General features: G+C 44.0%; 1 protein-coding gene across 12 annotated transcripts in view; it reads left to right on the top strand.

The window, feature by feature from the left end:
- The window catches only part of BRD9 (bromodomain containing 9), a 33,914-nt gene that overhangs the window by 19,736 nt on the left and 903 nt on the right, over positions 1–13,275 (top strand). For 7 of the 12 annotated variants that reach the window (XM_075416999.1, XM_075417004.1, XM_075417003.1 and 4 more), the window contains 6 exons: positions 455–566; positions 2,220–2,258; positions 2,713–2,784; positions 4,069–4,171; positions 5,801–5,968; positions 12,064–13,215. In XM_075416999.1, the coding sequence (XP_075273114.1) occupies positions 455–566; positions 2,220–2,258; positions 2,713–2,784; positions 4,069–4,171; positions 5,801–5,968; positions 12,064–12,266 (697 nt within the window). In that variant the 3' untranslated portion in view covers positions 12,267–13,215. Of the gene's footprint in view, positions 1–454; positions 567–2,219; positions 2,259–2,712; positions 2,785–4,068; positions 4,172–5,800; positions 5,969–12,063; positions 13,216–13,275 lie in introns of those variants that run through there. The other 5 variants (XM_075417002.1, XM_075417000.1, XM_075417007.1 and 2 more) reach the window with 1 other exon arrangement.

Below are 13,275 nucleotides of genomic sequence, written 5' to 3'. Positions count from 1 at the left end.
AGCAGGTTTAGATATGCCAGTAATAGATTTCAGTGACTTTAAAACAGTGATATTTTTCAAGGAGTTTCGAAACAGTTGAAGCTACTTGAAAAGGAAATGCTTTAAACTTCTCTTTAAACTGTTAATCTTGGAGGAAAAGAATTAATCACAAGCTTTTTTCTTTTCTTTGTGTTTTTTTAACCCACTAGCAATGGTAGTTCAGGTGAAAATTTGCTGGTTGTTGTGAAAAGTAAGTTTGCACATACATTTACTTCCATTTGAAAAAAAAAATAAAAAACAATCCCTCCCCCGTCTTGAAGGCCTTAATTACTTTTCTGAAGAAGCATAGGAGAGTATAAGAACAAGGAAAATATTAATGTAATGCAGCATAGTTGGGGAAAACCATATTGTGAGTTGAAATATTTTTTACAAAAGTAAGTGTTTTCTGTAATGCTTGTATTTCCATTCCTGCTAGCTTACAAGAGTTTGTGAAGGACGCTGGAAATTACAGCAAGAAAATAGTAGATGATCTTCTGGACCAGATCACTAGTGGAGATCATTCCAAAACTATTTATCAGCTAAAGCAGGTGTGTCCTTGATGCACAGAAATGTCACAAATTCATCAAAACAAGAATCGACCTGTTTCTATTTTTGAATATTGTATGAGATGCTTTGTTTTCCACTGTCAGTTTAAGCAGTGAAGGCTTGGCTGTTTGTGTAACCACGTGGTGAACTGAATTGGAAACTGAATTAATCAGCAGAGAAGTAATCTTTACTTTCTCCAGCTAGATGCAACTCTCCAATGTCATTCAGTATCTGGCTGCAAAAAGGAAGAGGCAGGGGAGTGCAACGTAGAAGGGGGAGGAAGGGACCGACCAACTGAATGGTGTTTGGGCAGCTCTGTCACTCAGTGGCATGACTTATGTATCTGCTTCTGAGCTACATTGCAAAGCTTTCGTTAAGGATTTTTTTTTTCCTTAATTTAAATGCAAAATATATTCCTTGTGGAAGGATTAATTACTTGGAACATTGAAATGGTATTGGAGAATAGATTAATATCACTTTACAGGTATCTATTACCCAACACTCCTAACTTTTAAATTCATCCAGTATGTATGAAGGAAAAACTTTTAACTAATTTCCAAAAACACTTTACCTAGGAGATTCATACTGAGACTGCAGAAGACATTTTTCTCAGAAGTGTGTGTAATTCTAGTGGGAATGTTTGCATTCCCAAGACAAAATAGACTACCAGAAACTGCAAAATCTTGTTTCATGTTATGTTCCCTCTGAAAACCACTCTTAGTTTGAAATAATTGTTTGCTGTTCAAAATGATGGCGGTCTGAATGATTCCAGAATAAAGAGAGGGAAGTGGGGGGGAGGATGGAAGGTACTCGGACTTCCTGACATGGTGGAAATGAGATTATGCTAAATCTCTGCAGACTTAGGAGTAGAATAAGGTGGGTGATGTTTGGGGAAAAGGAGACAGTAGAATGAAAAATACAGAGGATCCTTCGGAGTTTGTTGGGGTATTTTTTTCCAGTCCCTGCTGGAAAAAGGTTGCATGTGAAACAGAAAGAAATGTAAAGGATTAGTTCAAAAAATTTTGAAAGTTCGAAAAACTCAAAACCAATATTTTGAATATTCTTCTACATCTAGAAATGTGTGTATACGACATACTGAGCAGCTTTAAATTAAAACATGTGCCTTTCCTCTTTTGCCACCTTGCTCTATGAATATTGTTCCCAATGAGAATTTCTGAATACCTATCAAATGGTTAAGGGCTATTTACACTTAGAAATGCTGTTCAGTTGTGACACATGGATATGTACAGATTCTGTGCAGTTAGATGTGTTTCACTGATGATATGACATGGTGTTTTGTGCTTGAGTATTTTATGCTGCTACATTTGAGTAAGAATTAATATCTCTGAAAGTACAACCTTAAATGATTTGGAATCAGAAGGTACTGAAGTAATGACTAATATACTGCGTTTGAATATGAAGTTCACGGGCAGAAGAAATAGCGTAAGGGAACTCAAAGATTAGTTAAAATACATAATGCTAAAATACTTCAGAACAGTACCTGTTACACTGTGATTGCATTACAGATATCTGAAAAAGTTGGCTGTTTCTAGCATTATTTTGTATGTGAAGTTTGAATATACTTGAAATTGTATGAGAAAGAGGTCTTTCTCTCATGTTGGATAAAAGTAATTGTTAGTATTCTTTCTTTTCAGAGGCGAAACATCCCAGTAAAACCACTGGATGAAGTAAAAGTAAGTTATGCTGATACTCAGTCTCTTCTTTTTTTCTTTTTTCTTTTTTTTTTTTTTAAACTGGAAAAAGTGTCCTGGCATTTTAAGTTGAGAAAGTAATGCTCTCTGGGCTTCCAACATGCAAATTCATAATTTTATCTAATGTGCATCTGTTCTGTATACAGCAAAGATTGATAAGTGGAGTGTATGACAAAGAAGGGGCTGTTAGGTTAGTCCTAAAGAGGCTGTCCTGATTAGTTCTAAATTATTTATGTGAGTGTATATGGTCACCCATTAGAGAAGAGCTAGTCTAGTTTGTTGTGAACGTTCTATGTAAACATCATGAAACACGGTAGTATTCAGTGGTGGCATAGGATCCGATCCTGGTAAACCAGCAAATTATATAAACTAAGAGTATTCTTAGGAAACATAAGGTATGAAATGCTAAGATCTATAATATGATTTGGTTCTTTAGGTTCTGCCAGTTCTCATAAAAGAAGAACACAAGCTGCGTCATACCTGTCCGGATTCTTCCAAACAGATTATGGTAAAATGGTTTGTGTGGTTAAAAAAAAAGAGTGTTGAGACATTAATTTTGTTTCAGTGCAAGGTTGTGTGTGCTCTGAGGTAGAAGATTTATATTGCGGTATCTAGAATAAGCTTTCAGTACTTAAAATTGATTCTCTGACAGTGTCTATTTTAGTTCGTAGCTTTGTTTGTCCTGTTTTTCTGTGTTCTCTAGTTCAATTCAGCATGCATAACTAAATCTCAGAGGCAGAAAGACCACTTAGGAGTCTGGAAGATACTTGATCTGCTGATGCGTATTTGAGGTTCAACCTGCTGTAAAAGTGGAAAAAAACCCAGTAGTAATGATCAGTTTTACTGCATCCATTGATAATGTCTGTTAGGAAGTAGGGGTAAATAATGCATATCTTATGTTTTCAAAGCTACTAACCAAATCTTTAAGTGGTATATTTTTTATCTTGCAAATTATTTGTGACAACAGAAGATATGCACTGTATTCCATGGCAATTCACATGAAAATTATACGGATTATATTATAGCAACTAATAAATTTTATAGTTTTGTAAATATTCTTTATGTTTTGTGGAAAGCTTTGTATTTCTTTGGACGATAACTGTTTAAGTTAATTCATGAAAATGCTAGGTTTCGTTTTCATATTTCTGAAAGATAATACCCACTAGTGTATGTACCTGCATGTCTTATTGCTCCTGCTGGAATTAGGCAACCTCAGAGAATTCTGTTAAAATGAAGCGTAATGACTTTTACTTTGATCTCTTACTTTTTGCCATTACATCGCAGTATTGCAACAGGTATGGAAAAAATGAAACTGTTGTAGTGCAGGCTGTGTTTCGTTATCCAAATGTACAGAAAAAATATTTGAGAGACCAGCTCCAGCTAATATGGTGTCCAGGGAGGCCCACCTTACTGGTTTTATTAGTTGCATACAAAAAAATTCAATAAATCCAGTGTTGCATTGACAAGGTGAGGAAAGAGGGGTTCTGGGAGTGGTTCGTGATAAGGTATACAGAGGATTTGGTGGTTGTTGATTTCTGCAGTCCCATATGATGAGGTGAAAGATGTTTAGACTACCCTGCAGATCCCTTGCCATTCATATGACTGGTCTGTCCTGGAACCGTGTTTGAGCTGCCTGTGAGTTGCAGGCTAGCCAAGATAGTTATGGATGCTCCAGTCTCAAGTGTTGTTCTGCAGACTTTTGAGAGCATGGATTCATGAGTTTACCTTAAGCATTAAAAAGTTACTATGACAGCTTGACACTATTGCTAGTCTGTTTCTTGGATTTTTATAGGTTGGAGAATCTGCTGGAGACAGTAACACTTCTGACTTGGACTTCCTTTCTATGAAACCCTATTCAGATGTATCTCTTGATATTTCTATGTTAAGTTCATTAGGTAAGTAATTATATATACAAGCCATGAATTACGGTTTAGTTGTACCATTTAGGCAATATAACATCTGGGTTTGTTAAGAATAAAAAAGTGTTCAAAAAGTTGTAATAAGTCTACATTTGACATAGGTAGGAGTCTAGGCCTGGTACAAAATAAATTAAACCTTGGTCTGTTTTTCCTTTGAGACACCCGTGTGCTCTTCCTCTACCACTAAAGAAACCAAAGTATTTGTACCTCGCAATTTTGATAGCTTTGCTTTTTTTTTGTGTGTGTGTTCATATTGACATAAATTTTAAGAATCAGCATGGAGCTTTGGCTCAGAAATGTTATTACTTCTTATGCTATCTTTTGAAATAACTTGGGAGAGAGGTAGATATGTGAAGCTCAATAATATAACCACTTGGAATGTCCCAAAACAAAAATCAGAAGAAGCTTCAGGTGTTGAAAAGACTTTAGCTTCAAATAAGGCAGTTATATGAAAGTATTAGGATGCTGTTTCAAATACATGGCTTTGATAGGTATCCTTCTTAAAATACTATGAGAGGTAATGTTCTGCAGGCTGCTGAGCTGATCCAATGTCTTCAAAAATGTCGTCATAAAAAAATACTGCTTATGGTTTAATATGCTTCTAATTCAGAATGTGAAAGATGCCAAACTATCTGTTATAAAAGATAACGAAGGTAGTTGAAAGCTTAAAGAAAAAAAAATTCCTACAGGTTTCTCCCATAGGTGCAGTATTCTTTGAAAAGCGTTTGTAAGCTCTTGATTATAGTGTCGTATGCTAAGTTTATTGCAGTTCAGTTAAAAAATGAATAAATGCCTGTTTTATAACTAATGTTTAGACATATCAGTCTTACTATGATTTTGTTACTCCACTGAAGGCTGCTTATATTTTTCTTCTTTGATCTTTCGATAAATAATCACACTTCTAGATTACTTAGCTTCTGGAGAGAGCCAGAATGATTATGATTCATGTCATAACTCTTGCAAAGTTAGCAAGGTCTGCTCTGAAGACAGCCCAAAGAGAAGGGAAAGAGTTTATTTTCCTGTTTAAGGTTGAGAGATTTTTTTTTTTTAATGGTGGCACATACTTCCAATTTTTTCCAATTTCAGAATTTTATTTGGCTTACTATGAAATCAGTGTAGCTGAAGAAAATACTGTTCTTAAAATCTTCTGTGATGGGAATTTCTTCACCTCCATAAATTACGTATTCTATTTTAACTGTGGTTTAAGTTAGATATTTAATTTATCTTCCTACTGACTTCCTCTCCTTTGCTGCAAACTAAATATGTTGTTTCATGTGTGGAGTTTAACAGATGAGGAAGACAAATTAAGCTCTTATAGCTGGTGAAGTACTGGGAGTCGGTTCAGTTTCAGCCATTTCCCATGGCGCTCTCCTTCATCCTCCAGTATCGCCAAATGCGTTTCAACATATATTTCTTGAAACTGAAAACAGATCTGCAGCTGTTGCCTTTTAGAAGTGCAAAGGAAAATGCAAGTTTGAGGTTGTTTGTGTAATAGGCAGCACTTGTGTTAACTTATTTTAGAACTTTTTTATAGTGACTTGGTAATTCACGAGTCAGTCTGCATGTGCTAATCGTCACTTTTGGTTGGTAACTGGTGGCCCTTAGGAAAAGTGAAGAAGGAGCTCGATCATGACGATAACCATTTACATCTGGATGAAACAACTAAGCTGCTGCAGGACCTTCATGAAGCCCAGGCTGACAGAGCGGGATCCCGGCCATCATCCAATTTGAGTTCCCTCTCCAATACCTCTGAAAGAGACCAACATCATCTTGGTAAAGTTACCTGTGTCACAGAAGTTAAAGTACTCGTGCTCCAATTGAAACTGATTAAAACTTACATTTTAATTTACATAAGTATTTGTATGAAACTACTCTGATAAAACAGTGTGCTGTATACAAGATCATGTTTTAATTTTTAAATATGCATGGCAAAGGCAACGAAGGAGACATACTTTTGAGCTATGGAATTAATGACACTAATTGCAGTTACTTATTTTTTTATTAGGCATGTGTCCTGGGTTTGGCCTGGACAGGGTTAATTTTCACCAGAATCCAGGAAGGGGCACAGCCGGGTGGGCTGACCCAACCCCAACCTGGCCAAACAGAGCAGGGTATTCCATACCATTGCCGTCATGCTGGGTTTTGGTGGGGTGGGCAGCGCGGCGGGAACTCACTCGCAGCTCGGGAGCGCGCGGCGCTGGTCGTGTTCGGGAGAATGGCTCTGTGGCTCGTGCAGTTCGTGTCTTTTCTCCTTATCTGTATCGTTGTTGTTCCTGTTCCCTTTTGTTTGCTGTTCTGTTAAACTGCCCTTATCCCAGCCCACCAGTTTTTCTGCCTTTTTCTTTCCATTCTCCTCCACACCCCGGTGGGGGGAGGGGCGGCCGCGTGGCGCTTTTGTTGCCGGCGGCAGCCAAAACCAAAACATTAATTTGGCGCCCAAGCATGGGGCGAGGATAACGGCAGGGCTGAGCAGCGGGTGTTAAAACAGCTTTCTTAGATTTTGTTAAATTTTGTTATAGGCATTTTTCTGTGTTAGTTAAACAGTCGCCGGTAAAAATGTTTCTGTTTTTGATCAGATGGTTGTGGCTTTTGAATCCGTACTTGCTGTGCTTGTTCCCTGTGGTGATGTTCATTACCTCAGGGAAAAGGATCAGGATTATGATTTTACTGTACTGTATGATGTCGACTTATGACATGATAGCATCACTGTGCATGAAATTAGGCTTGTATTTGCATACGGCACTGCGGTCCTTTCCGTACCTCGGATCCTATGTCTTAGAATTTGTTAATAATCAAACCCAATCTGTGGGGAAAACCGAAGGGGATACCTTCCCCCACTCTTTTGCCCCCCCCCCTCCTTCAGACTGGTCTTAATGGCTTTTGAGAATTTCGAGTACCCATGGGATGCTCAGTCCAGGGGGTTTCTATTGTTATGCTTCCTGAATGGGTTGCAGGTTTTGTTTAGGGCTAAACAAGTCGTTAAGAACATCGTGCAGAGACCTGCCCCGGGCCGGATAGCTGTGAGTGGCTGGGTGTGTGGGACAGCATGGGCAGGTGTCTAGGGCAGTGGGCACCCCCCGTGTGTTTTAAACTCACCCCTGAACAGATACAGAATGCGGACAGTCTAGTAAAATATCTGCAAAAAGTGTGCTGCCACCCTGGGAACTCCAGAGAGACACAAATCACTGCCACGTGCTGGGGTCTGGCCCACGCCTACCGAGCCCTGTTCAGCCTGATTCAGTGCCCTAAAGGGGAAAGGGGGGAAACGAAGCGACAGGCGCTGCGACTGGCGCTGCCCCCCCAGCTGGCCCTGCAGCCCCTCCAGCCCAGCAGGCAGTCACAGCCCCCCCCCTGACCGGCACCACAGCTGCCACAGCGACTGGCGTTGTCCCAGCTCCCCCGGCAGGCACGGCAGCGGCTCCAGCCGCAGCTCCAGCTGCAGGCATCGCGGCTGAGCCCAGTGACCAACCTGTGCCGGTAGCAGTCGCCCCCGTAAAACTAAAGAAAGACGCAAAGAGGGCAGATCGCTCCAGGAGGGATGATGATGAGCCAGGGTTATCGTGGGAGATAGAGACAGAGATCATCACCCGGTCCCTGTCCCCGAGTGAGCTGCGAGACATGCGGAAAGATTTCAGCTGCCACCCAGGCGAGCACATTGTCACCTGGCTGCTGCGGTGCAGGGATAACGGGGCCAGCAGCTTGGAATCAGAGGGCAAGGAAGCCAAGCAACTGGGATCCCTGGCCAGGGACGGGGGCATTGACAAGGCCATTGGGAAGAAGGAACAAGTCCTCAGCCTCCGGAGGAGACTTCTGTCAGGCGTGAGGGAGAGGTACCCCTTCAGTGAGGATTTTGTATGCTCTGCTGGCAAGTGGACCAATATGGAGAGGGGTATTCAGTACTTGAGGGAATTAGCTGTGCGGGAGCTGGTTTACCTTGAACCAGATGAAGAGCAGGTACCCACAGACCCAGATGAAGTCCAGTGCACTCCATCTATGTGGAGGAATGTTTTGCGGAGTGCACCCTCCTCATATGCCAGCTCACTGGCAGTAGTAAGGAGGCACCAACAGTGGATGAGGTGGCTGTCAGACTCCAGCAATATGAGGAAAGTCTCTCTTCCTCTCTTGTCTCAGCTGTGGAGAAACTGGCCTGGGAGGTCCAGCAAATCAAAGATAATATATCCTATTCCCCACCTGTATGGGCCAGAATCTCAGCCATTAGGGGCAAGCATTTCTCTGCTCAGGAGAGGGAATACAGAGGGTATACACCACGGGGCAGCCTGTGGTTCTACCTGTGTGACCATGGAGAGGACATGAGGAAGTGGGATGGAAAACCCACCTCAAGTCTAGAAGCACGAGTACATGAGTTGCGAGGTAAAACAATCACGAAAGGGGATTCTGTTAGGAAAAATGCTGCTCAGGTTTCCAGCAGCCAGCTCTCCAGACCAGGTAGACAGTTTGATCTTGATTCCAATCCTCTTGAAGTGACCTCCAAGTCATTTTTACAGCAAGTGAACAGCAGATTCTCTGACCAGGATTAGAGGGGCCCTGCCTCCAGCCAGGTGGAGGAAAGGGACAACCGTGTTTATTGGACGGTGTGGATTCGGTGGCCTGGCATGTCAGATCCACAAGAGTATAAAGCTCTAGTGGACACTGGTGCACAGTGAGTTTAATGCCATCAGATTTCCAAGGGTCAGAGTCCATGTGTATTTCTGTAGTGACAGGGGGGTCCCAAGAGCTGAGTGTACTGGAGGCTGAAGTGAGCCTCACTGGGCAGGAGTGGCAGAAGCACCCCATTGTAACTGGCCCCGAGGCTCCGTGCATCCTTGGGATAGACTATCTTAGGAGATGGTATTTCAAGGACCCAAAGGGGTATCGGTGGGCTTTTGGCATAGCTGCTGTGGAGACGGAAGAAATTAAACAGCTGTCTATTTTGCTTGGTCTCTCGGAGGATCCTTCCGTTGTGGGGTTGCTGAGGGTTGAAGAACAACAGGTACCCATCGCGACCACAACGGTGCACCAGCGACAGTATCGTACCAACCGAGACTCCCTTATCCCCGTTCATCAGCTGATCCGCCAGCTGGAGAGTCAAGGAGTGATCACCAAAACTCGCTCACCCTTTAATAGTCCCATATGGCCAGTGAGAAAATCTACTGGAGAGTGGAGACCGACAATAGACTACCGTGGCCTGAATGAAGTCACACCACCGCTGAGTGCTGCCGTGCCAGACATGCTAGAACTTCAATATCAGCTGGAGTCAAAGGCAGTCAAGTGGTATGCTACAATTGACATGGCTAATGCATTCTTCTCCATCCCTTTGGCAGCAGAGTGCAGGCCACAGTTTGCTTTCACCTGGAGGGGCATCCAGTACACCTGGAATCGACTGCCCCAGGGGTGGAAACACAGTCCCACCATTTGCCATGGACTAATCCAGACTGCACTGGAAAAGGGTGAAGCTCCAGAACATCTGCAGTACGTCGATGACATCATTGTATGGGGTGACACAGCGGAGGAAGTTTTTGAGAAACGGCAGAAAATAGTTCAGGTCCTTCTGAAAGCCAGATTTGCCATTAAGCGAAGTAAAGTCAAGGGACGTGCTCAAGAGATCCAGTTTTTGGGGATAAAATGGCAGGATGGGCGCCGTCAAATCCCAATGGATGTCATCAATAAAATAGCAGCTATGTCTCCACCAACCAGCAAAAAGGAAGCACAGGCCTTCCTGGGTGTTGTGGGTTTTTGGAGGATGCACATCCCAAATTACAGCCAGATTGTAAGTCCTCTGTACCACGTGACCTGGAAGAAGAATGATTTTGAATGGGGCCCTGAGCAAGGACACGCATTTGAACAAATGAAACGGGAGATAGTTCATGCCGTAGCCCTTGGTCCAGTCCGGTCAGGGCAAGATGTTAAAAACGTGCTCTACACCGCAGCCGGGGAGAATGGCCCAACCTGGAGTCTGTGGCAGAAAGCACCAGGGGAGACTCGAGGTCGACCCCTAGGGTTTTGGAGCCGGGGATACAAAGGATCCGAGGCCCGCTGTACTCCCACTGAAAAAGAGATTCTGGCAGCATATGAAGGCATTCGAGCTGTTTCAGAAGTGGTCGGCACTGAAGCACAGCTCCTCCTAGCACCACGATTGCCGGTCCCGGGCTGGAAGTTCAAAGAGAGGGTCCCCTCTACGCATCACGCCACCGATGCTGCGTGGAGTAAGTGGGTCACGCTGATCACCCAGCGTGCCCGAATGGGAAACCCCAGTCGCCCAGGAATTCTGGAGGTAATCATGGACTGGCCAGAAGGCAATGACCTTGGAGTATCGCCAGAGGAGGAAGTGACACATGCTGAAGAGGCCCCACTGTATAACCAGCCGCCAGAAGATGAGAAACAGTATGCCCTGTTCACGGATGGGTCCTGTCGCATTGTGGGGAAGCAGCGGAGGTGGAAGGCTGCTGTATGGAGCCCTACAGAACAAGTTGTAGAAACTGCCGAGGGAGAAGGTGAGTCCAGCCAGTTTGCCGAGGTGAAAGCCATCCAGCTGGCTTTAGAAATTGCCAGTCGAGAGAAGTGGCCAGTGCTCTATCTTTACACCGACTCCTGGATGGTGGCTGATGCCTTGTGGGGGTGGCTGCAGCAATGGAAGAACAACAACTGGCAGCGCAGAGGCAAACCTATCTGGGCTGCCCCATTGTGGCAAGATATTGCTGCCCGTCTGAAGCAGTTGGTTGTAAAAGTCCGTCACGTGGACGCCCACGTCCCTAGGAGTCGGGCCACTGAGGAACATCAAAACAACCACCAGGTGGATCAGGCTGCCAAGATTGAAGTGGCTCAGGTGGATCTGGACTGGCAACATAAGGGTGAACTGTTTATAGCTCAGTGGGCCTATGACACCTCGGGCCACCAAGGAAGAGACGCGACATACCGATGGGCTCGTGACCAAGGGGTGGACTTGACCATGGACACCTTCGCACAGGTTATGCATGAATGTGAGACATGCGCTGCAATCAAGCAAGCCAAGCGGATAAAGCCTCATGGTATGGAGGACGATGGCTAAAATATAAATACAGGGAGGCTTGGCAGATTGACTACATCACACTGCCACAAACCTGCCAAGGCAAGCGCTATGTGCTCACAATGGTGGAGGCCACCACCGGATGGCTGGAAACATACCCTGTGCCGCATGCCACCGCCCGGAATACCATCCTGGGCCTGGAAAAACAAGTCCTGTGGTGACATGGCACTCCCGAAAGAATTGAGTTGGACAATGGGACTCACTTTCGCAACAGCCTCATAGACACTTGGGCCAAAGATCATGGTATCGAGTGGGTGTATCACACCCCCTACCATGCACCAGCCTCTTGAAAGATCGAGCGGTACAATGGGCTGTTAAAAACCACTTTGAGGGCAATGGGGGGGTGGGACTTTCAAAAACTGGGATAGTCATTTAGCAAAGGCCACCTGGTTGGTTAACACCAGAGGGTCCACCAACCGGGCTGGTCCTGCCCAGTCAAAACCTCAGCGCCCTGTAGAAGGGGATAAAGTCCCTGTAGTGCACATGCGGAACATGTTAGGGAAGACAGTGTGGGTTAGTCCTGCCTCGGGCAAAGGTAAGCCCGTCCGCGGGATTGCTTTTGCTGATGGACCTGGGTGTACCTGGTGGGTAATGCAGAAGGATGGGGAATTCCGGTGTGTACCTTATGGGGATTTGATTTTGGGTGAGAATAGTCCATAAATAAATAAATTGTATAAAGTTAATTGTTAAATAACCTTGTCACTGTCTGTTATCACTGTTATAATTGTTATATGTTATACCAGTAGTAGCATAGTAAGAATCACCCAGACTAAAGAAGGATGGACTTTTTGATGAACCCTTGCAGAGCACAGTGATGATGGGACTGGACCCGGTTTTCTACAGCTGGCACCCAGCAACTTCATCGAGATCGACGTCTCCAACCTGCAGACTGTGGACACGGGCCGCACCAGATACATCAGCCGTGAGCTCCAGATGCAGCAAGTGACCGCCGATTACCACACATCTCCTCTCCTGCCACGGAAGACCATTACGACAGATGGAGCCTGAAGTCATGGATTAAATGAACTCAACGGACACTTTAGAGTGATGATCCATAGACTAAGGGAATGATATCTGGAGACAGGAGAAGTGGTGGTGATCAACTGGACAATGGGGGACCTGGGCATGATGTAGATGGTATGGAATAAGGGGTGGATAATGTCCTGGGTTTGGGCAGGACAGGGTTAATTTTCACCAGAATCCAGGAAGGGGCACAGCCGGGTGGGCTGACCCAACCCCAACCTGGCCAAACAGAGCAGGGTATTCCATACCATGTGCCGTCATGCTGGGTTTTGGTGGGGCGGGCGGTGCGGCGGGAACTCACTCCCGGCTCGGGAGCGCGCGGCGCTGGTCGTGTTCTGGAGAACGGCTCTGTGGCTCGTGCAGTTCGTGTCGTGTTTTCTCCTTGTCTGTATCGTTGTTGTTCCTGTTTCCCTCTGTTTGCTGTTCTGTTAAACTGCCCTTATCGCAACCCACCAGTTTCTGCCTCTTTCTTTCCATTCTCCTCCGCACCCCGGCGGGGGGAGGGGTGGCCAGCAGCAGCCGAAACCAAAACAGCATGGTTGAAGTAATTGTGAAGTAAATTGATACTGACTGGCAAATATGTTTATATTTACTTGCATTTTACGCTCTTAGAAATGCCGAGGAGTATATAATGTTTATTTTACGTCAGCATAGTTATATGCAGCAAATAACAGGTGGGATTCTGCAATAGCCTTCTACTGTCGACTGTAAAATTCAGTGATAAGACAGGATGATAGGGCAATATACCACTTAACAATTTGGTGCCATTTCTGAGAAGGTGGATGTTGCTTGGATGATACTTCATTACATTTTATATAATTTTTCAACTTGTAGTAATAAAAGAATGACTGCTTTTTTCAAAAAGGATCTAAATTACTGAAGAATATTGTAATTTCTTTTTCAAAATCTCCTGATTAAATATTATTTAAATGTCTGTCTTGCTTTAAAAGTCTGAAAGGAACATGTGAAATAATCATGTTTATATACATAAATA

The sequence above is a fragment of the Opisthocomus hoazin genome, chromosome 3 (assembly GCF_030867145.1).
Source record: "Opisthocomus hoazin isolate bOpiHoa1 chromosome 3, bOpiHoa1.hap1, whole genome shotgun sequence".
In the NCBI taxonomy this organism is placed as follows: domain Eukaryota; kingdom Metazoa; phylum Chordata; class Aves; order Opisthocomiformes; family Opisthocomidae; genus Opisthocomus; species Opisthocomus hoazin.
The sequence above is the reverse complement of the archived record's forward strand: the minus strand, read 5'-3'. Positions and strand labels throughout refer to the sequence as shown.